The sequence below is a fragment of the Ovis canadensis genome, chromosome 1, assembly GCF_042477335.2.
Source record: "Ovis canadensis isolate MfBH-ARS-UI-01 breed Bighorn chromosome 1, ARS-UI_OviCan_v2, whole genome shotgun sequence".
NCBI lineage: Eukaryota > Metazoa > Chordata > Mammalia > Artiodactyla > Bovidae > Ovis > Ovis canadensis.
Genome location: NC_091245.1, coordinates 195,275,056 through 195,300,327, shown reverse-complemented (window position 1 = coordinate 195,300,327; position 25,272 = coordinate 195,275,056). Strand labels below are relative to the sequence as shown.

General features: G+C 42.4%; 1 protein-coding gene across 1 annotated transcript; it reads right to left on the bottom strand.

Annotated features, from left to right (window-relative positions):
* Nucleotides 1–6,840: 6,840 nt before the first annotated feature.
* Nucleotides 6,841–19,734, bottom strand: APOD (apolipoprotein D). Its single transcript, XM_069557132.1, has 5 exons — nt 19,347–19,734; nt 15,818–15,970; nt 11,358–11,479; nt 9,329–9,417; nt 6,841–7,333 (listed from the first exon to the last, which is right to left on the bottom strand). The coding sequence occupies exons 1-5, from the start codon at nt 19,386–19,388 to the stop codon at nt 7,098–7,100; spliced, it is 642 nt and encodes a 213-aa protein (XP_069413233.1). The 5' UTR covers nt 19,389–19,734; the 3' UTR covers nt 6,841–7,097.
* Nucleotides 19,735–25,272: the final 5,538 nt, after the last annotated feature.

Here is a 25,272-nt window from a genome sequence, read left to right as displayed (position 1 = left end):
CAGAAAGAGATCTGAAAATTGGAGTGATGTGGCCACAAACCACGGAAATGCTGGCAGCCACCAGATGAGGGAAGAGGTGAGGAACAGATTTACCTCTAGAGCCTGCAAAGGGAGCATGGCACTGCCCACACCTTCACATTTTGAACTTCTGGCTTTCAGAACTGGGAGAGAATAAAGTTCTGTTGTTTTCAACCATCAGGTTTGCAGTAATTTGTTACAGCAGCAACAGGAAAATAATACAGTTCCAAGGCAATGGTAGCTGCCTGTGTTGCAATCCAATTGCAACCCTCCTCTCTCTACCCTCTGGAAGTAACCTTGAATTTGGTGTTTAATACTCTCTGAATTTCCTTATGCTTTTATTGCATATGCTTGTAATCTGAAATAATAAGCCATTTTATATGCGGTATCATACCATATCCTTCTGCTTATTGCCATTTGCTTTTATCCTCTGCCTCTCTCTGCATCTTTTAAATTATATATATATGTAAACACATATTTTACAAATTATGTATGTTGACACATGTAGCTATAGTTCACTTTAACTGTTAGATAGTATTCCTTTTATGTGTGCATGTGTGTGTGTATGTGTGTGTGTGTATCACAATTTTAAGATCAATTCTGCTGATGGACATTTAGGTTGTGCCTGGTTTCTCAGTCCTTCAGGCAGGGACACAATGAACGTTTGTGCTCATATACAGGAATATTTCTAGGATATTTACCAGAGAATAGAATCACTAGGTCGAAGTTTGTGTCATTCTCAACTTTGCTAGATATTGTCAAACTGCTCTGCAAAAGTACTGATGTACACCTGGTGGTTAAATAAGAATTTTGACAGCAGCAGATTTTAGTAAGGGAAAGGATATGCATGAAAAGGATTGGGATGGGAGACAAGGGGAGAGGCAAATAGTTCTAACAAAGAAAGAGTTCTCTACTGAGGCATGAAGCAATTTTGATTTGCTTGGGGAAATTTTTGTAAAATTTTCCCTCTTTAGCCCACACTCTCCCCATTCCGGGATGTCTTCCTAAGGAAAGTATGTATTCTCTCAGGAAACTGGCCTGCATTAGTTGAGAGCCAGTAGACTGGGTGCCTGAGAAGTAACAAAGGGAGGAGAGACAGGAAAGCTTGAATTGAGGGACCACCAGGGGGATGGAGCTAGGCCAGGAGGGTGTGTTAATCAAGGAACCTATTATATAGTGCAGGGAGCTCAGGTTCATGCTCTGTGATGACTAAATGGGTGGGATGGGGCGTGGGAGGACCAAGAGGGAAAGGATATATGTATACAAATAGATGATTCACTTTGCTGTACAGCAGAAACTAACACAACATTGTAAAGCAACAATACCCTCCCTCTGGGAAAAAAAAAAAATCAAAGGGGCACTGAAATAAACAGAAGTGAGTACCTACCCCTCTGCGGCGTCCAGAGGCATCATTAGGGCTTCAGCACGCTTGAGTGAAGGGACTGGGATAAAGGTCAGAATACTTGACTGTGCTTATCCAACTTCAGCTCCTGACAGTGCTTGTCCCAAGCCCTCTTCGAAATTTTGTTATGGAAGAGTCACTTTATAATTCAATAAACTATTGCTCCTCTGGGTCTCTGAAGAGGCTGAAGAGTTAAGGTTGGCATTTTTACATTGGAATTAGCAGCCTAGGAAAACTCAGGAGAATTAAATATAATACTCCCAATGCATTTACAGAAAGTAACATGTTATGGAAGTAAAATATTCATCCAAATACTGTAGAGTAGGAAAAAATATACATGTACTGATTGAAAATCAAAGTGTGCGCTTGTATGTGTGTGTGTACATTGGTAAGGGGGAGGAGACAAAACAATTCAAAGAATTGGTCTTTTAAATTTATGATGTCTTTTCTCTATAAAGCTACAGGTATTCCTCCCTTCTTAGAAAAATTTACTTTATTAACAGTTAGAGCTGGACATGAAACAACAGATTGGTTCCAAATAGGAAAAGAGTACGTCAAGGCTGTATATTGTCACCCTGCTTATTTAACTTCTATGCAGAGTACATCATGAGAAACCCTGGGCTGGAGGAAGCACAAGCTGGAATCAAGATTGCTGGGAGAAATATCAATAACCTCAGATATGCAGATGACACCACCCTTATGGCAGAAAGTAAAGCGGAACTACAGAGCCTCTTGATGAAAGTGAACGTGGAGAATGAAAAAGTTGGCTTAAAGCTCAACATTCAGAAAACTAAGAAAGATCATGGCATCTGGTCCCATCACTTCATGGCAAATAGACAGGGAAACAGTTGAAAACAGTGGCTGACTTTATTTTTTGGAGCTCCAAAATCACTGCAGATGGTGACTGCAGCCATGAAATTAAAAGACGCTTACTCCTTGGAAGGAAAGTTATGACCAACCTAGACAGCAGATTAAAAAGCAGAGACATTACTTTGTCAACAAAGGTCCATCTAGTCAAGGCTATGGTTTTTCCAGTGGTCATGTATGGATGTGAGAGTTGGACTATAAAGAAAGCTGAGCATCGAAGAATTGATGCTTTTGAACTGTGGTGTTGGAGAAGACTCTTGAGAGTCCCTTGGACTGCAAGGAGAGCCAACCAGCCCATCCTAAAGGAGACCAGTCCTGGGTGTTCATTGGAAGGACTGATGCTGAAGCTGAAACTCCAGTACTTTGGCCACCTGATGCGAAGAGCTGACTCATTGGAAAAGACCCTGATGCTGGGAGGGATTGAGGGCAGGAGGAGAAGGGGACGACAGAGGATGAGATGGCTGGATGGCACCACCGACTCGATGCACATGAGTTTGGGTGAACTCCAGGAGTTGGTGATGGACAGGGAGGCTGGCGTGCTACAGTTCATGGGATTGCAAACAGTCCAACACGACTGAGCGACTGAACTGAACTGAACTGAACAAAACTATAATGTACAGAACTATAAATGTTTGACCTAGAAGAGTCCTTAGAGGTGCATCTTGTAGTTCAGTTCTTATAATGACACATAGGTGAAGAGACAGGCCTGGAGGGGAGAGGGATGCTGGCTAAGTCCTCTGAAGCCAGGACTAGAGCCCTGGATCTCATCCAAGGTCCCAACATGCTTTCCATTACACTGCCAGCTCTCCCAACAGCGTAGTTCAGATTGTCTTATTCTGCTGGAAAACCTACATTTGATGAACCTATTTTCATCTTATATTTGATTTTAGCATAAAAATTAACCATATTTAACAAATATTCAAAATGTTAATAGTTTCTCATAATTATTAATATGAAAGTGATTGTGTTGGGGGGAACTTTTCAATAAAATAATACAACAATTAGACAACTGTGAAAACAAACATTTTCTAAAGTTCTATTTCTTTGACATTTGGAACTCAACTTGCCAGAGGGTCTGGCTGAACTAGAAGAAAGTTTTGGGGTCTAAAGTTTTAAGGCCTACACGACAAATACCAGCAGCAAAAATAAAAAAGGAAAGCAAATCACTCTGTAATTACACTATTCTAAGACATTAATTGCCTTCATTTCTTTGTTCACCTTCAGTCTTTGATTGCATGCCATCATTTTATGTAACTACAAGTACAACTCAAGTACAATACTGCTGCCTTTTTTCACTCAAAAAGTGAACACTTTTGTCTTAGGGCTATTTTAGGTTGCAAAGAACTTTACTCAGTCAAGTTAAATTAGCTCAAAAGAAAAAAAAAGTTGTGTGTGTGTGTGTGTGTGTGTGTAGGTAGGTGTATGTGTGAGCCTAATCTTAAAGAAATCCAAGGACAGGAACCTAAGATAGCTAAGCCCCACAGGAATTAGAGCTGGGACACAGCCATCAGCTACGAAGCTGCTGTCAGAGGCCTTAGGTGGGGTATGAGCTTATCTTTGCATTTCTCCTCTGCACTCTCATAACTTCAGTTGTGGATCGACAAAAATGGCCACCCCAAACTATACGACCTTACAGTTATTACTTACAGAGTTTTCAATTATCCTTTCTCTAGATCTCTTAAAGTCAAATTCTGATTAGATTGGCCTAATTTATCTTTTCCATCCAGGTAGGCCATCAGAAGTTTCTGTTTAGCTTGCGGATTGGCAGTCATTAGCTCAGGTAGACACACCTTAGTCCTATTGAATGTGGCTGGGTCAGCACAGCACATGTTCCAGACTCTCTCTCTGCAGGCAGCAAGGCCACATGCAGGGACCCCTAATCTTCCTCCCCACCCCTCCTCATCCTCCCTACCCCCATCAGTAGTGAGTGTGGCAGGGAGGCACCAGCTCTCATGTGACCTTTATCTTCATAACTACAAATTTACGGAGTATACCACATTACTTCAAGTGGCTGTTCCATAATTTATTATCTCACTCCTCTACATGCATGCTAAGTTGCTTTAGTCGTGTCTGACTCTTTGCGACCCTATGGACTGAGCCCACCAGGCTTCTCTGTCCATGGGATTCTCCAGGCAAGAATACTGGAGTGGGTTGCCTCGCCCTCCTCCAGGGGATCTTCCCTTCACTCCTCTGCTGTTAGTTTTCATTTTACTTTAGCTCCTTTTAGTTTGGGGGCTGGTACAAGTAAAAGTATGATGAACACCTCTGTACATATATCTTTCCTTTCATATGGAAAATATAAAATAATCTTTATATTACATAAATTAAATTACATTCTCTGAGTACTTTCAGGATGTAAGATATAACCTTGCTTTTCTTTTCTTTTTTTTGGTTTAAAAAGTGCCTGTACTTGCTAGAGATTTATACTTAAGTAGTTAACAGGAAAAATAATAGGATGTGCTATTTAGTATTTGCTTCAAAACACTATTTGAAAAAATACCAGAGGTGGATGGGTAATAGCTGAAGCAAGATTGGTGAAATGTTGATGAAGATAGCTGAAGCAAGATTGGTGAAATATTGGCACTGATGATGGGTACATCATTTCATTTAAGTCACTCAGTCGTGTCCAACTCTTTTCGACCCCATGAATCGCAGCATGCCAGGCCTCCCTGTCCATCACTAACTCCCAGAGTTCACTCAGATTCACATCCATCAAGTCAGTGATGCCATCCAGCCATCTCATCCTCTGTTGTCCCCTTCTCCTCCTGCCCTCAATCCCTCCCAGCATCAGAGTCTTTTCCAATGAGTCAACTCTTCACATGAGGTGGCCAAAGTACTGGAGCTTCAGCTTTAGCATCATGGGGGTCATTTATTTATGGGCACGCGGGGTTTTGCTACTGCCTCTATTTTGCTGTTTAATTCCCCCTGCTCTTGCTTTCTCTTCTGAAATTTTTGTTGTTTTACCCCATGCTGCCTCCATGCTACCCTCTGAATTCCTCCCATTTTCTCAGATTCAATGACCCCTGATACTTGCTTCTTAGTTTCCTTATTCTTTCCCAAACACCTCAAGTCCATCCATCTATTGACTTAGTAATTGATTCACACAAGAATTGTGAGCCTATGTTTGGGCAAGACACTGTAAAAGAAGCAAAATGTAGTCACGTTTGTTGTTTTAGATGCTATTAAACAGCTGTTAAGAGCAGCTTCACTTTCACTTTTCACTTTTATGCGTTGGAGAAGGAAATGGCAACCCACTCCAGTGTTCTTGCCTGGAGAATCCCAGGGATGGGGGAGCCTGGTGGGCTGCCGTCTATGGGGTCGCACAGAGTCGGACTCGACTGAAGCGACTTAGCACCAGCAGTAGCAGCAGCAAGAGCTATTAACACAATCATAACTTGTCTTGTACTATGAGGTAAGAGCTAGACAATCAGCTCAACACTCTGGGAAGAACTATAAAAGACAAGCCAGGCGCCCTCCACTGGGGTGGGCAGTGACATAAGGCATAGGAAGCAGCAGAAGGCTGAGATGTGGGAAGAGGCTCTTCTTTAATACCTACAGCTTCCTTCCCATCTCTTTATCTAGTGAGTTTCAGTCTTTAGGAATTTTGAATTGCAAGCTACGTTTTGAGGTCATATTTATTTAGTGAAATGAAAATGATACATATTAAGTTTCTTGGAATTTTTATAACTTTTAATATAAAGCAGTGAAGAGTCTCAAACGCTCCAGGAAATGAATATTTTATATTTGTGCTGAAAACGCAAAAATCTAATCAAATGGCTTCATTTTCTATTCATTTCCCAAACATTAATGGATTACAAATATTGTGCGAGATAAGAATAATCGCAGGGTGATCATTTTGAGGCTGTTTTGATTTTAAGAGTTAAAATGTAAAAAAAAAAAAAAAAAGAATCAGCAGCAAGCTCCAGGTGCTTCCTGACTCCTTGAAGCTGGAATGCCCCAATGTGTGACTGTACCACCTCGTAAATGCCTGTGTCTGGCAGGGGTTGAGATCTTCTCAGAGCTTCCCCGGCTCCCTCCATACGCCTCTGCCTTTGCACCCCTCAGCTTGGATTAAAATCCATATCTCTACTTGTCAGTCTCCCTCGCTAGTCTGTGAGCTTCTGTGGGAGGAAACGGATTCTATTTCTCAATGCCTGGAATGCTCTTGAGTCCCAGTAAGTATCAGTTGAATAAAAGACAAAAAAATTATTTTCTTTAAAAATTCCCATAGCTTCTCCCTCACAGATTCTCTTCATTGCACAGACTCAAGATGGTCCCATTCTTCACGTGGTTCTGAAGACCTCCTGAGAGCAAATGTTTCCAGGAAACTGCCTGTCAGAGACTCAAAAATTCCATAGGATTCCCCCCACTAAGGACTGCCTATTGCAGGATGGGGGCACCTGGATTCAGGTCACTTTGCCATCAGCTTTCTCTTTCTAGAAACAGGATTGTTACCTTTAAACTGTTCAGGGCTTCATTTTTTTTTTCAACATCACTGCTTAAGGATTTCCAAACATAAGCTTCTAATTAAAACCCCACAATAATTAGTCCAGTTTAGAATCTACTGTGAGCACAGCAGGTCAGCAGCAAGTTTATTATCAGACACGCAAGGTAACAGAATGGTGCATGGCTAAATGTTTGGGCCAACTTGCCTTGGGTTCTTCTCCATTAGCTTCTGCTGCCACGTTTCCCTTCTGGTAGGTGTAATAGTTTGCTCTGGTGGTTTGGTTTGTCTATATGAGGGTTGGTATAGGGGAAAGCAAAGCAAGAGAAGGAACATGGAGTGAATGCAGCTCCCTTTAGAGCCTGGTTACATGGACTCGGGACAGTTCACCTGATCTGTGATCGTCATTTTCTCAACTTCAATGTTATTAGAGGTCAGGATATCTTTGAGATAGGTCACTGTTTCTGGAGGGAGATAAGGGTTTCTTCCCAAGATCCAAACATGATCCATGTGAAAAAGCCAGATGATTGTGGTACAGGAGTACACGAGGGCGTAGTTTTCATAGTCGGTGGCCAGGACCCAGTATGGAGCTGACGGCATGACTGAGAACCAGAGGAAGGCAGTATTAGGAGGGACCAGGGCAAGAGAAACCTTCATCTCCAGGGTCCTGGAAGCCAGGCTCTGGGATTCTAGTTCTTCTACATCAGTGGGTCTTAATTCTGGCTTCATGTGGGAATCATATGGGACCTCTGAAAAACACCAGGCCCATCTCTCCCCACGCCAACTCCCAAAGGCTGAACTGGAGCTTGATGGTACTTTTGAAAGCTTCCCAGTAATTGCAATGTGCAGCCGGAGTTCAGAGCCATCACTCTGGACCCCCATTCCCTGACTGCTGGGTGGTACCTGGAAGCCTGTAATATCTGGAGGTTTGGCTGGATCCCCTGGACTGACAGGTGCCCTGGGCACAAGTGCCTATGGAGCCATTACTCAGTAAGTGGAATTAAGAATGTAAGGCCAGGGGCCCCAGGCTTTCCAGGTTTGTACCATCCAGCTTCCTCTATAATCCACCTACAGGAGGAAGCAGGGGCTAATGTTGGTTTGCTTGTTTTCCTTCTTGTGTGAACTTTGAAAACCCCAATATTCTTAAGAATATGGTAAATCAGGTGATGGCTGTTGTTTAGTCACTCGGTCATGCCTGACTCTTTGTGACCCTGTGGACTGTAGCCCGCCAGGCTCCTCTCTCCATGTGATTTCCCAGGCAAGAATACCGGAGTGAATTGCCATTTCCTGCTCCAGAGGATCTTCCAAAGCCAAGGGTCGAACCCACATCTCCTTCATCTGCATTAGCAGGCGAGTTTTTCACCACCGAGCCACTGGGGAAAGCCCAAATAAGGTGGTAACGGGTAACAAATTCTTCCTCACAAAGGGCCCATAGAGAGGCACTGATTGACATCTGAGTAGTGCCGAAAGTTCAGTATTAAAAGGGTCTTCAAGAAGAGAGATGGAGGTTTACTTTCTCCATTTGAATCCAGAAATTTCCTTTGTGAACTTGACCTGCACAGCCAAGCCAAGTGTGTGGCTCAATGGCGCTGGCTCCGTTTTGTCAGCTCCATCTTAGGCCTGCAGCCCTAGCCCTCCCCTTTTTTGCCCTGCTGACCTTTAGCTTCCTCACAAGGAAAGCACCCAAGCCAAATAAGTTCCTTACAGTCTTTATCTGATATGAAAACTGGAAGAATGTCTTTTGCTGACACAGGTGGCTAACGGTCATGAGACCCTGGGGTGAGGGTAGGGGGAGGCAAATCCCTCAGTTTCTGTCAGTGTGGACATGCTTCCTTTTGTAGTCAGATTCTATTTTTAGCTGTGGCCCCATTAAGTGTCCCTGTCCCCCTTTTGGCAGAACGCAGTGCAGCTGGGAATGCCTCTGATGGTCGTCTACATGATTCTGCCTGGATGTAAGTTACCCATAATAAACATAATCATTCTTTATAGTTGCCTGCTTTCTTTTCCAGTCTCAAAGTTCCTTTTAAGTTCAGAGGATATTATTCAATAACTCCACCTCCCAACACCAGGGAAAACCCATTATCCAACTGAAAGAGGAACCAAATGAAACCCAAAAAATTTGTCTAGAAAGTGGCAAACAGAGCCAGGACTCCAACTTATCGTCACTCTTACCAGCTCTTGCTTTTAAACTTTCTCACATGTTAGCCGTTTTTCCACTACTGATTTTTCAGTTATTAGTTCCCTCTGGGAAAGAAGACTGGCTTGAGCCTCCTGATGCTCATGCCCAATGGGCTTCAATCTGTGCTTCCTCCATTGACATACTTCCTGTAGTTTTATAATAAATCACCTGGGTGCTTGTCAGTATCCACACTGACATGTAAGCTTCCCAGGGACATTGGCCAGCTCTGTCCTGCTCATCTTTGCATCTCCAGGGCCTAGCCCGGCAAATGGCAGGAAGGAGGTGGTCCACAGGTAATTATGCGTTGAATCAGTATAGGTGACACTCAGAAGTGACAGGACTGCTCCGACCCAGGGCTCTAGCCTTCAGTTTGTCGAGCTCCTGTCCCTGACGCCTCCTGAGAGAAGTGTATACTTACACCAGAAAAACTTAACTCCCAACTTGGCAGGCTCTGTGATGTTCTCCTGGGTGGCTTCACCTTCAATTTGATTCACAGTCCCATCAGCTCTGCAATGAGTAAAAAATAGAAACAAAAGAATCTGAACTCGTTAAAAGCCAAAAATCAATGAAAGGTAAGATTTGTGACACCAACAATCATGGTGGCCAACAGTGCGATTTCTGGGTAGGAGATTCTTGAAGGTAGGCTGGGTCCTGGGTCCATTCCCTCCCCTTTGCTTTATTACTGTCTCTGGACTGAGCAGAGGAAGACAGTTTTGGGGTAATAAGGATCAATAATTGCAATGGCCAAGGACTGGATGATATGTGAGACCCTGGCACTTCAACCCTGTTTTTCAGAGTATATGTAGTGGCCTGCAAGGCTGTTTATTGCTCCTGGACTCCAAAGCATGACGGAGGAAAAAGGGAAATTTTACAAGCAAATGAATCAACCTGACACAAAAAGAATATTCACTTCTTTAAAAATGACAAGGGTCCAAAGGAAAACATAAAGACTGACTAGATTACTAAAAATCATGCAAAACATGAAGTCTGAAGATCTGCAAAGTTTTCCCCCTCTTTGGGCCTCAGTGATATCAGGAGCTCTGAAACAAGTCTGACTTTTCTTTATTCAAGACTCTTCCAGTATTGTTTTGGTTTATGTGGGGTCAGAGAATCAGCCACTGTGTTGTGGCTCACGGGAAGCTTAATGGGTAATAGGATGGCCACAGGAAGCCTTTCTGAGCCTGTGTGACTTCCAGTCTGACTGGCACTTGTTTTCTTGGAGTTGAACACAGTTATTAGACAACTTAGGAAACAGGAATGGCAACCCTTCATGTCCAGCTTCTTTTATTGTCTTCTGGTTTATTCTCCATTTCACTTCTCCCTGGTTTCACTTTACTTTAAAACTTTTTAATTTATTTTTTAATTTTTATTTTTTGGCCACTCCATGTGGCATCTTAGTTCCCTGACCAGGGTTCAAACCCTCACCCCCTGCATTGGAAGTATAGAGTCTTAACCACTGGGCCACCAGGGTAGTCCTTTCTCCTGGGTTTTGAATCTCTTGAATCTCAGCTTTGTCACTTACAAGCTGTGTGACTTTTGGGCAAATTACTTTACGTCTCTGTATATCTGTTTCCTCATCCATAAGAATGGATTTAATAATAGTACCTACCTCAGGTTGCTATGGGGATTAAATGAATAGCTATGCTCATTTACATATACATAAATACATGCACTTGTACACACACATATATATGCATACAGAACCATGCCTTGCACATAAAAATGCTTAATTAATATTAGTTACCATTGTTTATTGTTACTTTCATGTTTGTTGATGGTGGGTGAGTAGCAGTTCTTACTGAGTTTGTTTTTAAGTTTATATTGCTTTTAAACTATGAATTTGGGGATCAGTGAAGAAGCCCTCAGTGATAGAAAAGTATATCTGTAGGCTCTCCTGTCTACAAAACCTAGAATGTGACTATGTATGCATTTCATTCTTGCTCAACAAGAAAAGGAGTTTTCTAACAGTTAAAACTGTCTGAAGATGGAATAAACTGTCATGGACATTGACGAGCTCCCAGTTTCTGGAAGGATTCAAGCTAATCTAGATGCTGTCAATCAGCAGATGATATAGAAAGGGCTTCTCTTTTAGTACTGGAGATCAGACAAGAGAGTCTCTGCTATCTTTTGCTTCCAGAAGGTCTATTTTGGAGTGAGAGCAGGAAATCTTGCAGTTTGTGTTACCATTAAGTCCCCAGGGTCTCTCACAGGGTCTGGGACACAATAAGATGCTCAGCAAGTGGCCATGGAAATGAATGAGTGACTTGTAGTCCCTACCACCCTGCCTGCCAAAAGCTGTCCTTTCAGGACCTGTTGTGAGCAGGCAACCAAGACCCAGCAATGTCTCCATCCTCTCACACTAGAAGGCAAGGGCACCAGTCATCCCAGGACAAGTCTGCAGGGCTGCCTCCCGGACGTACAATGCTTTTGAAACCACAACCACTCACCTCAGCTCCTTGTTTATGACTTTGACATTTCCATTTTCCTTTAATGAGTAGTTGGCTTGGATGCAACTTCCCTTCTCAAAGCTCACTGGGATCTTCTCAATTTCATACCATCTTCCAAGATACTGCAGAGACAACAACAGGCAGAGAAAACCCTGTGGCTCTCTGGGGACCTGAAAACTCTTCCCCATTGTTGTCTTTCAGAACAGAGCCCTTTCTTGGGGAAGCCAGGCAAAATGGGCTGCATTGTTCCCAGAAGCCACTGAGCAAGATATTGATTCCAATGGGAATAAGTGAATCGGATGTGTGGGCATTGGTTGAATGCCACCGTCCATTCCTAAAGTGCTCTTATTTAGCTATGCTTTTGGTGTTCTCTTCAGTCAAAACCTATGTGAAACTCTAAACTCTATAAAAGGAAGGGATTGGTTTAGATGATGTAAGATGTCATCTCAAATATTTTATGATTTTGCAAGGCATCTTTGAATTGTGAGCAAAGTTGGATATGTTTACTGTGGGGAGCTGGGACTCCAGAATTGATTGACTTCTCCCCATAAGACCCCACACGAGGAGTTGGTCACAGAGGCTTTTGGCATGAGATTAGGATTTAGAAAACCTATATCATTCTTCCCCTGGGGGCTTGCTCTCACACCCTAACTTCAGTGCAGAATCAGCTTTAAAGGAAACGAGCAACCGTGTGGGTGAGGGAAAAGGGAAACAGGCACACCCTACTTCCACACATTCCCCAGCATAGAAACTGCTTCAGTCCACAGCCTTCGTGAGGGCAACTTGGTAATGTCAAGCAAAACTAAAGCTGCATTTACTCTGGCCCAGCAATTTCACTTCTGGAAAGGTATCCTCCTGAAAATGAGAAATGATGTATGCCTAACCACAACCACTCACCTCAGCTCCTTGTTTATCACTTTGACGTTTCCATTTTGCTTTAGTGAGTAGTTGGCTTGGATGCAACTTCCCTTCTCAAAGGGAAATACATTCATTGCAGTTCTCTTTGTAATATTAAGAGACAGGAAGTGGCTTAAGTGAGCGTTAGTAGGATTAACTAAATGATGACACATCCATACAATGGAATGCTATACACCCTCTTTTAAAACACAACAGGCAATTATCTCCAAGGTACACTTAATGGAAAAAGAGCCAGGAGCAAAATAGTGTATATATATTAAGCTACCTTTTATGTAAAACTGGGAGAAAAGGTTATATGGTTTTTCTATTGCTAATGTAACAAATTACCACAAGCTTAAAACATCATAAACTTATGGTCTCATAGTTTTGTACATCTGAAGTCTGACAAGGGAGATCCCTGGGTTAAAATCAAAGTGCCGACAGGGCTACATTCCTTTCCAGAGGCTCTAGAGGAGAATCCGTCTTCTTAGGCTTTTCAAGTCCGAGATGCCATTTGCATTTCTTGATTTGTGAATCCCTTCCTCCATCCTCAGAGCCAGCAAAGACAGGTCAACTCCTTCTCACACTGCATCTCTCTGAGTCTTCTTCCACCATCACACCTCGCTGACCACAGCTGGGAAATGTTCTCTGCTTGTAATGATTAGATTAGACCCACCTGATAATCTAGGATATTCTTACCATCTCAAGCTCCATAACTTTAATCACAACTTCAAAATCCCCTTTTCTATATGCTGCTGTTGCTGCTGCTGCTAAGTCACTTCAGTCGTGTCTGACTCTCTGCGACCCCATAGACGGCAGCCCACCAGGCTCCGCTGTCCCTGGGATTCTCCAGGTAAGAACACTGGAGTGGGTTGCCATTTCCTTCTCCAGTGCATGACAGTGAAAACCGAAAGTGAAGTCGCTCAGTCGTGTCCGACTCTTCGCGACTCCATGGACTGCAGCCCACCAGGCTCCTCCGTCCATGGGGTTTTCCAGGCAAGAGTACTGGAGTGGGTTTTTCTATATGGAGAAACATTATTTGCAGATTCTGGGGAATAGGACATGGACAACATTCTTCCTACTGCAATTATATATGTGCTTTTTAATATAGATACACATTATCTCTCAAAAGATGCACCATAAGCTGTTTTTACTGGTTGTCACTGGGGAGAAATGAGTCTAGGTTACAGGGGTGGAAACGAAAGTTTTCACTGTATCTTCTTTTGCACCTTTGGAATTTTGAACCCGGTGAATATATTTACCTAGTCAAAATATTAATTGAAATTATTTTAGAAATTTAAAAATGTATTACTCAGCAAAACAAAGCAAAATTAAAGAGTTGCAATCAGAATTTGAAGTGAGAGCATACTGCAAATAGGTGGCAGTATTGCTTCGGTCATCAGGCTCTTTGTTAAAATATATGTCCACATTTATGACAGAAATTTTCCTCTCATTTGTTAAAAGGCATCTTTCAATTAAAATCACTGAACTTAACATGCATTTAAAGCATCAAAGAAATAAGCTAAAGGTCAATTGGTTTCATAGGCATCCTCCAAAAAATTCTCCATTTTATACAGTGCATTTAAAATAGTTCCATTACTGTTAAGCTGACTTTAATGATCAACAATTTAAAACAAGGAAGCTTAATTTTCCAGAAAGGAAGAAACTCAGAGGTGGAAGACTGCTCTTCATGTCATGTTCCCTCATGATCACATACTATTTTTGTGAAGGGTCTTCATTTCTCTATCTATATAAGGAGAATGCAATGTTTAGAAATAATTATGAAAAGGAAGAAGTAAACCTATCTCCATTTTCAGATGACAGGGTTTTGTATATAGAAGATTCTAAGGAATACACACACACACACACACACACACACACACAGACAACTATTAGAACTAACAAATGGACTCAGCAAGGTTAAAGGATACAGTAATTAATATCTAGAAATAAAAAATATTCCTATACTTACAATGACAAATCTGCAAATTAATTTAGAAAATTTCCACTTATAATATCATCAAAAAAATAAAATTCTTATGAAAATAATTTAACCAAAGAAGCATAAAACACACTCTGAAAACTACAAAAGACTGCAGAAATAAAGAAGACCTAAATAAATGGAAAGACATCCTATGTTCATGGATAGGAAGACTTAAACTTGTTAAGATGGCAATACTCTTCACACTGACCATAGATTTAATAATACAGTCTCTATCAAAATTCCAACTAGCTTCTTTGCAGAAATTGACAAACTGATCCTAACATTTATGTTGAAATACAAAGGACTCAGAATAGCCGCAAGAACAAAGTTGAAGGACTTATATGTTCTGACTTCAAAACTTACTACAAAGCTACAGTAATCAAGACTATATAGCGCTAGAATAAGGACAGACATAAATCAATAGAATAGAATTGTGAGTCCAAAAATAAATTCTTACACATCTGGTCAATTGATTCTCAACAATTGTATCAAGACTATTCAGTGGGAAAAGAGTAGTCTTCTGAACAAACAGTCTGGAACGGCTGTATATCCTCATGCCAAAGAAAGAAGTTTCCTTTCTATATCACCGATGTACAAAATGTAACTTAAAATGAATCAAAGACTTACATGTAAGAACTACAACTATAAATCCCTTAGAAGAAAATATAGGAGTAAGCCTTTATAAACATAGGCTAGGCAACTTTTTTTTTTTTTTTTTAAGATATGCCACCAGAAGCACAGCAAAAAAATGAAAAGATAATTTGGGCTTCATTAATATTGAAAAGTTTTGTGTTCAAAAGACATGAATAAGATGATGAGACAATCCTTACCATATATGGGGGAGTTGATTTTATGGATATCTTTTTAGCTCAGGTAACAAGAAGGCCCCTGGGGGAAGTGCTATCCTATCCTGGGCCCTATTTGAGGCACCCATGGGATCCTGCCCTCCTGGGAAGGCTGGTTTTGAATCCTACTTTGCAATTACTGGCTGCGTGACCTGAGCGGGTGGCAAGCCCCCTGACGCTCAGCCTCTTCATCTGTAGAGTGAGGGTGACAGCTCTGCAACACCTGCTGCTGATGCCGTGTCCCGTCGTCCTCTCAGCCCACCTCTGGGCTCACCTCCAGCCCAGGCAGTTCCCACACACACCGCCAGCTTCCGCCTCAAGCCCCTGGCTCTCCTTCCCTGCGAGAGGCTTGTCCAGTGTCATGGGAGCTCCCACTGCCTGCTTGCATCTATCCACGGGACAATCTGAGGCACATACTGTGCATTTCCTCAGAGGACCCCCAGCAGAAGGGAAGCCTGTTCACAGAGTAACCTGCTCATGAGCTCACCCCTTACTGCTTGCCTGCCTTCTCTGTTTCCACACCACCCCACTCAGGCTTCTTGGGATCATCTCCCAGAACCTCTCTGCTCCCCAGTTCTTGTCTCAAAGTCTGCTTTTGGGAACTCTTTGGAGGATAAGTACCTACCCCAAGGCTTGCTGTGGTCATTAGAGCAGGAAAATAAAACCAAACCTGGTAGGATGCTTATTCAAACAGGAGACAGCAAAACAAGCAGGGATTTATCCATTTACTGCACCTTATTCACGTCAAAATTCTCCTGCACCGGAGGATTGGGGCATTTCCCGAGATGGAAAGCTTGTCCCTCAGCTGCTCCGAAGAGGCCAGCCAGGGCAGGGAGCAGCAGCAGCAGCGCTGGCACCATCTTTGGGCTGGGAGGCTGGAGACGGACCTGGAGTGGGGAGAACAAAGCAGCTGGAGGTGTTTGGAGCCTCTGAGGGCACGGAGTCCTTGGAGGAACATGTCTGGGCTCATCGGTCTGTGTGTGGGCAGCCTTCTACTCAGCCCCTCTGAGCCCCTCATCCTCCAGGGCCACCTCGGTCATTGGTGTGGCTGTGAGGTCTTCCTCCTCTGTAAGCCTCACTAGATAGAACCTTCTGTGCCCCCATTAGAACACAATCTGCCTGGCATTACAGTTTGTTGGACTTATTCGGCCAGCTTCCCCGCTGACCCCACACAGCTAATTACATATTTTTCAAGGATGGGCGTCATGTTTAATTTTCCCTGGACTCTCCCACAGAACTTCCCAGTGCCAGGCACAGTAGATGCTTGTTGAATGAACAGAAGCAATGTGTGTGTGTGTATGTGTGTGTGTGCACTTGTTGAATGAACAGAGCAATGTGTGTGTGTGTGCGTATGTGTGTGTGTGTGCACTTGTTGAATGAACAGAAGCAATGTGTGTGTGGGTTGGAGGGGGCAGGTGGCGGGGATTGGGAGAGAGTGAAGCCCTCAAGTGAACCATGAGAGAAAAAACTAATCGAAAACAAAACCTGCATTTAGTGCCCTTTGAGGTTCATCAAAGAAATGCCTCCCCTGACTCCACCTCCCCACGCTACCCTCCACTTGCTGGCTGTCTATCAGTCCAGGAGTAGGCCTGGGAACCTTGGGGACTCCAGGATCACCTTGACTGGGTTTGCATTCTGGCTCTTCACACACTAAGTACAACTGTGTCCAATGGATGCTTTAATTTCCTTGGCATTAAGTGGGAATAATAATCATACCAACCTTGTGAACTTCCAAGGGAATTAAATGAGAAAATATAGACAGCATTTAGAGCAGTATCTGACACAAATGCTCAATAAATGCTATTATGAAATGCAGAAGCAAATTGTTGTATTTCCTGAATTTCTCTTCCTTCCTTCTTTCCTTCCTCCTTCCCCTCCTTTCTTCCTTAATATTCTGTTGAGGCTACTTTTCATACATGCTATACATTTAAGCAGAGGGGCCAGTAGCTGATGTGAGCCCAGAGCCCTTGGGTGCGGAAGCTGCTATTGAGGGGGTGCACAGTGGGCAGGGGTGGGGGCTGCAGCGCTGCTGGAAGGGTCGAAGCCTGGGTTGCTCCCAGCTTCTTTCACTGACTTGCTCTCAGTCTGTTCTCTTCCTTGTGAGTCCTCGCCTGGAGCTGCACGAGAGCTATTTCCAGCTCTTTGCCTTTCTCCCTGTGATGAAGAGGCCTGAATTGAGGCAAGCAAGATGTTCTCAGATTTGAGTTTTTAAAAGAATGTGTCATAACTGGGATAATTATAACCACTTTCTTAAGAATCTCTAAATCTCCAAATAACCTTTAATAATCAATAGCTCTTCTTCTGGAGGTTTTGTTGCGTGTTTTTCAAAAGAACAGTTACATAACGAGTAAAAGTTGGTGTGAGGTTGAGGGGAGGAGGGACGGTCCCGAGTCCCTGCCTTGAGCACGTCTGCGGTGAGGGGGGTGGGGCGGGAGGGGGGCTACTTTCCTTAGTCTCCGAGGCTCTGTTTCCCATCAGCCCCTGACACCAGGTAAACAACATCCGTCTTTTAACCTTTTAGGGGATGATGGATTTGCCAAAATCCAGCCTAAACCCACAAAACTTTGCATTCCTTTCCAAGCCGTTGTTAGAACCACTGAAGTTCTACTCTTGGCCCCTAGTCGGCTCCAGGCTCAGTGTCCTGCCCAGGAGTTCTAAGCTCAAGGATGGCCACACTTTATGCACATTCTCCACGGCCCCAAAACTGGGCAGAAACTTAGAGGTCATTTATCCAACCCCTCCCCTCAGGTGTACCGATGGGGAAGCTAAGGCCCAGAGGGGCAGAAGGCCGGGGCTCAGGCCCCATCTCCAGCTCTCCATCCTGCCACAGCCCTGAACTTGGCTGCCTTCTGTAACCACATTCAGTGGTTTCAGTAAACACCTACCTCTAATACCTGATGAATCTCATTTCACCACGTAACAGTTTGACCCAAAGTCAGCTCCTGACAAACATCTTGTTACAAAATGTTCCGTAGTGAGCTGAAATGTGTTCTTTAGCTCTGCAGGATTTCAGAGCATAGCTAATTATCCCGCCTGCATCTCTTCCAAAGATGCCTCTTTATTACAGTAGTTTTAGTCCTATGATTAAACTTCTTGTGAGAGAAAGAGTTGATAATATCCATCAATTTTACCCAGTGCCCCTTGCATTCTAACTCATGCAATGCTTATTGAGCAACTTCTGAGGGTATATCACATTATTAACCTGTATCTATGAACTTGGATATGTATGACTTACTTTTGCATCTTCTTCTAACACTAATGGGAAGATGGTCCTAATGAAGAGAGTTCGAATACTTTAAAAAATAGATATAATTTAAATATTATCTTAACTGAATATTAAATAATTAGAAAAGAATTCTGCTAAGGTTATGGTGCATCCACCCTGGGCCAGAATTGACTCTGTGTATTACTACTTACACTCCTTGAGCTTCTCCAGGGAGAAGCCCTGGTTTCAGTATTTTACATGGACCTGAGTCTCTACTACACCTAGTCTGGAAGAGTCCTGCACTAACATTCTCCATGTGCTCAGTGAGGTTACTTCCTGATAAGCTGTGAAGCCAGAACTTGGACCAGGTTTCCTAAGAGTCTACACACCCGCATGATAGTGTGGACCTGGTATCTGGTCTCAAGGAGCTTCAGAATATTAGGGATGAGACTTTTAGATTTCACATGACAAAATAAAATACACTTCCACAAGTATATGGGTCTTAAAAACCATTTTGCTATTGAATATAATAAGAAATCATATCGCCTGAAGAAAATTTTTCAGGAGATAAAAAGCTTTGCATTTTCTGTTAATATTAATACTATTTAATTTAATTATTTTCATAATTAATTCTATTAATACTAAATGAAGTTTCAATTCACACAGCACATTCCAACTCACTTTTTGGTCAGTTTTACTGCAATGCACACTGGATAACCCCCTGAGAATTCATCTAGTACAGTATTGGTGTAGGAATAATTCCTCATTGTCTAATAATAGTGTCAAGGGGGTTGCCTGATGCAGACAGAGGACTTTGAGGTGAGTCTTTTCAGGGTGACACCTCAGCTCTGGCATGTGTTGGTGGTCTTACTTTAGGCCTGTTGCTTAGGATATCTGAACTTCAGTTTCCTCATTTGAAAAACAGCACTAAAAATATCCCCCTTGTAAGGTCGTTTATGGAAAAATGAAACCAAGTCTGCAAAGCAACTGGCCAAAGGCCCTCAATCATCTTAGTTATTATTTTTAGCTGAAATGAGAATTAAAACCACAGTACATACCTTTTTTATCGAGGTGAAAGCAGTTTCCGCACGCAAAATCATCCACTCTGAGATGCCCTGTCTTGGTGACTGACTTCTCCTAAGCTTATTTTATAAGCCTGTTCAGGTCACTGATGTTTAATTTTAAGGCATGCCCCGCCCCCTACAGTTCAGGAAGGCTGGTCTAAAAGCTTTGCTCTGTATGAAACACAAAGATGGGATGTTATGTTCATCTCCCTCCCCCAATTTCTTTCACAGCTGCTCTCTGAAGAAGAAACAAGGAGATATTGTTCGTGTGTGTGTGTGTGTGAGAGAGGGAAAGACAAAGTGTATTTCATTCAAAACATCTTTTTTTGCTGTGTGGATTTTCTAATTTAATTTTCTCAGTCAGAATGCACTTTTAAGTTCCAGTAAGGAGAGTTGCAACATGTGTTCAAACATCTGTTATTTATTTTTCATTTTTTGTGTAAATGAAAAAGCAACAAACCCCGTTTCCCAAAAATGGAGCCTGAATTCCACCCATGTGGTCCCTGGCCTGGAATGTGACACAGCCACGGAGCGAAGGTTAGGAATGAGAGCTGGCTTTCTATGTGATCCTGGGCAAGCCACCCACATCTCAGAGCTTCAGTCTCCCCACTGTGAAGGACAGACTGTCATTTCTGTCTCCACCAGAGCTAGGCATGTAGGGCTAAAAGCTGAGAACGCCAAGACATCTTCTGCAGCTTCTCTCTCTGTGCCTTGGATGACCCTCCCAGCTGCAAATTCTAGGCAGTCTGTTCTGCTTGGGGTGAGAGAGGGAATGGGGGCAGAGGAGGGGGAAAATGCAGTTTTAAGCCCAGGGGCACTTTTGGTTGGGCCGCTTCTCTCTCTGTGGAATGACCAGCTTTGGAAAGATTCTTTCTTAGGAACTGGATTCTGTGCCTTTGTGAATATGCAGAGGGTTTTCTTTTATTGTTTGATTGAAGTATAGTTGACTTGCAATGTTGTATTAATTTCTGCTGTACAGCAAGGTGGCTCAGTTACACATACATATTCTTTTTCATGTTCGTTTCCATTATGGCTTATTACAGGATGTTGAATATAGTTTCCCACGCTGTACAGTAGGACCTTGTTGCTTATTCATCCTATATGTAATAGTCTGCATCTGCTAATCCCAAACTCCCAGTCCTTCTCTGCTTCCACCTTTCCTCCTCCTTGGCAAACACAAGTCTGTTCTCCATGTCTGTGAATCCATTTCTGTTTCATAGATAAATTCATTGGTGTCGTGCTTTAGATTCCACGTATAAGTGATATCATACGGTATTTGATTCTCTTTCTGACTTTCTTACTTACTATGATAATCTCTAGGTCCATCCATGTTGCTACAAATGGCGTTATTTCATTCTTTTTTATGGCTGAGTAATATTCCATTGCATCTGTCTGTCTATATATCACATTTGCAGGAGGTGGCATTTAGATAAGACAGTACTTTTATAACAGACTTACATTCCTAAACAAAATTCATTCTCAAATTTGTAAGCAATAGAGGGAAATTTACAGCACTAGACCTTATAAACATTATCACCATATCACAAGAGTGAAACCATAACATACCAAACTTTAAAGGCTCTTTCTCTGAGATATTCACTTTTTAAGGAAAAGAAGGAATTCTTTCTGTTCAGGGCAGTGACTGACTGTGCTCCTTAATGCTTTCCACTCAGAACTCTGAGTGGCCGCCTCCCTCCCTCCAGATCTCTGACCTAATGTCACTTCCTTTAAAGGCCTTCCTGACCTTTCAAAAATAGCACTCTTGTCACTATCATTTTACTCGGTTCATCACACCCTTACTATATTTTTACCTGAAATTATATCCTTTATTTTTGTTTTCTTCTGCTTCTTGTGTTTTTCTCAGTGGGAGCTAAGCTCCATGAGTGCAGAGAATTTGTCTCATTGCTAGTGGCTAGGTTATCTTATGGGCTTCCCAGTAGCTCAGCTGGTAAAGAATCTGCCTGCAATCCAGGAGACCCCAGTTCGATTCCTGGTTTGGGAAAATCTCTTGGAGAAGGGATAAACTACTCACTCCAGTATTTTTGGGCTTCCCTGGTAACTCAGATGGTGAAGAATCTGCCTGCAATGTGGGAGATCTGGGTCCGATTCCTGGGTTGGGAAGATCCCCTAGAGGAGGGCATAGCAACCCACTCCAGTATTCTTGCCAGAGAAATCCCATGGATAGAGGAGCCAGACAGGCTATAGTCCAGGGAATCATGAAGAACTGGGCAACTAAGCACAGGACAGCACGGATACCTTAAGTGCTCAATAACTACTTAAGAACTGAATGGAAGCGGCCTATCTATTCAAAAAACTTACTGAGTATTCTAAGATATGCAGAAGAAACTAGAAGTAATATTCAAGAGACTTCTAGTTGAATTGTTTTCTGGGCAAAGTACTACTGGTCTGTAACTATTATACTAAATAGTTGCAGTTTTCCACAAAGCAATGTTGCTAAAGCTCCAAATATGTAAGTTAAGATTGATACATATTTTAATGCTCAGCACGAAATCAAGAACTGTGGAGAAAGGTACTAGGAGTCACAGTATGAAAAAAATCACATCATCTTTCTGGGTCTCAGTTTATTTTCTTCTGTAAATGTTGGCGAGTGATATAATTTAGGGAAATCCTCTTTTTATGTTTCTGGAACACAGACCCAAGCACAAGTTCTTAAGCATCATAAAACCAATCAGACTGGTGTTCTAAAAGATCTTTACTTTTCCCAAAATAGCACACATTGTTGTAAACAATTAAAATAGTACCAAAATGCAGGCCTCAGATAGTTTAAGTGTTTTATAATCCCACACCTCAGAGATTGTTACATTTGCATTTATTCTTCTAGAAAGTCATAGGCAAATCCCAACATAATAATAATAATATCAAGAATACCCGGTGTTCCAAAACTTCCTTATTTTCATGGAATAATGTCTCTTGATATCAATTCACGTAGATCTACTTCATTCTCTCACTTGCTAAAAAACCTTGTTTTTACCTGACGGCACATTTTTTTTTTTTGCAAGGAGATGGCCTGTGGTTTAATAGGGAAGTAGTTCTTCAGTTGGATAATCTTTCATCATATAGGTAATTGCTTCAGTGTTTTCACCATAAGACCCTCAAGGAAGATGAAATTGTTATGGTGGACTTTTCATAGCAAGAAACAGAGAACTATCCCATCTTTTAAAAAAAATTCCCCTGATGGAAATTTCTTTATTTATTAATAAATGGTTATTTCAACTGCCTGAGTCATCCTGTATGTTTTCCTAATGTGATTTTTCTTTTGTCAGTTAAAATGAAGGTAAATAACAACTGTTCTTTTCATGTGAAAGCATAAACTATGAATTGTTAATTACAGGTATTCACTCCTTCAGTTCAGTTCAGTTCAGTTGCTCAGTCATGTCCAACTCTTTGAGACCCCATGAATCGTAGCACGCCAGGCCTCCCTGTCCATCACCAACTCCCAGAATTCATTCAGACTCCATTGAGTTGGTGATGCCATCCAGCCATCTCATCCTCTGTCGTCCCCTTTTCCTCCTGCCCCCAGTCCCTCCCAGCATCAGAGTCTTTTCCAATGAGTCAACTCTTCTCATGAGGTGGCCAAAGTACTAGAGTTTCAGCTTTAGCATCATTCCTTCCAAAGAACACCCAGGGCTGATCTCCTTTAGAATTGACTGGTTGGAACTCCTTGCAGCCCAAGGGACTCTCAAGAGTCTTCTCCAACACCACAGTTCAAAAGCATCAATTCTTCGGTGCTCAGCTTTCTTTATAGTCCAACTTTCACATCCATACATGACCACAGGAAAAACCATAGCCTTGACTAGACGGACCTTTGTTGGCAAAGTAATGTCTCTCCTTTTGAATATGCTATCTAGGTTGGTCATAGCTTTCCTTCCAAGGAGTAAGCATCTTTTAATTTCATGGCTGCAGTCACCATCTGCAGTGATTTTGGAGCCCCCAAAAATAAAGTCTAACACTGTTTCCCCATCTATTTCCCATGAAGTGATGGGACTAGATGCCATGATCTTCGTTTTCTGAATTCACTCCTTAAAACAGTTCAAAAATTCCACTCTCTGGTTGTGCTGCTGAATTCTTGCCCACTCAGTGTTATGGTCCTAATTCTCTGCTTTGTGTTTCCACAGCCGGTGTTACTTTGTTCTCAAGCCCATCATACCATGCACACATCACCACAAGGCCCACCATCTCCTTCTGGAGACTAGCACATCCTTCAGGGTAGGTTTGTCTTTTTGTCCCTGTTAAATTGCATAATGCCTGGCACATAATAAGTGCTTACTAAATGTTATTGGATGACTGAATGTTTAATTCTCATTATTTGTGGGGGATGACCACATGTCTCCTGATTTATTCAGATGCCCTCTTTCCTTCCTGTTCCTTTGTGGCTATTTCCTTTATCACTAGGAGCTGGAACCAGTTGTGAACTGAAGGATGCCAAGCATCTGCTGAACAGCAAGAAAACAGTCAAACTGGTGAAAACTGCAGCTCAGCATGGCACGGGGGGAGGACCCCAGAACCAGAAGGCAGGAGGCCTGGTGCCGGCCTTCACTCTGTTACTGACTCAGTTATCCACTCACTCACACTTTCAACAACATGTATCAAGCACTTCTGTGTTCAGGCACTTTAAGTCCTGCAGATGTAATGGTGGCAAGACCCTAGCTCTTCTGGGACTTACCATCCAGAAAAGAGTCAGACACACAGAGAGGAAAATACATATGAGAGAATAGGTTGATGTCATAGGGAACGACTGGATGGGCTACCTCAGTTTTGAGGTCAGGAAGGGCCTCTCTGAGTACTGACATTTTAGCTGAAGTATGAGTTACTAACCTAAAAAGGAAACAGTCATTCAAGGATCCTGAGGAAGAGCATTCCAGGATGAACAGCCAGTGAAAAAGTCCCAAGGTGGAAATAGATAGCAGGTTTTCACGGGACAAAAAGACCAGTATTGCTTGAGTGGAGAGATGAGTGGAAAGTGATTTGAAATGACTTTGAAGAGATAGGCAGAAGCCACGTAACCTCTTGCTTTAAGGAATTTGGACTTTATTTCAAGTACAATGGGAAAGCATGGTGCCGGGGGCCAGCATGAGGAACTCCGCCCATGGCAAAGGTCATGAGGAAGGAGGCTTAGGCATACGCAAAGGCGGGATCGAGCCTCAGGAAACCCCCTGTTCCCGAGCATCTACCCCCAAAACCAGAGTCTATTTTATGCTCTCACCTATACCTCTGACTTTACGGGGGGCTGTTCCCCCACCACCTCTCTCGGAGAAGGAGTTAACTTGCAGCTCCAGTTAATAAAAATTCCTGGGCGTGACAAGAGTGTTTCAACTTGCAAACTCCTCTGAAGCTTCTCTAGCCTGCCTGAGCGGGTTCGTCTGGCCACATGTGATTGTTTACAGCCTCCCAACCATGACAAGCATGAGATGCTTTAAAACTTTCTAAATACAGACTCTTTTGAGAAGTTAGAAAATTATTAGTATAGTATAGTGGGTTGATTAGAAATTATACTGGTGAAGGGTTTTTCATTTGTTGAGCCAATATTTGCTGTTAAATCTCCATATTCCCTGCCCTTATAATGAATATAACTAGCATATAGGAAAAATAAGTATTAACCTTTAAGATTAATCATGTTAACTTTAGGTAAATAAATTCCTTTCTTAGTTGTAACCCACTACACCCTCACCCTATAGAAATGCAACTTTATCTGGTACCTTCAGAGGGTGGTACCTGGTTTAAGAAAAAACACCCTTGGAAAAAATAACTTTTTTGGTTATCAGAAAGAAAGGATCGTAAAATGTCAGCAGGCTTCATGGCCAGAAGATGATGTAAAACCCCTAAGACCTTTTTTTATACATTTATGTGAAGCACCTGATTTTGATAAAGGTCAGGACTGCTGACCCCCACGTGACTTTAA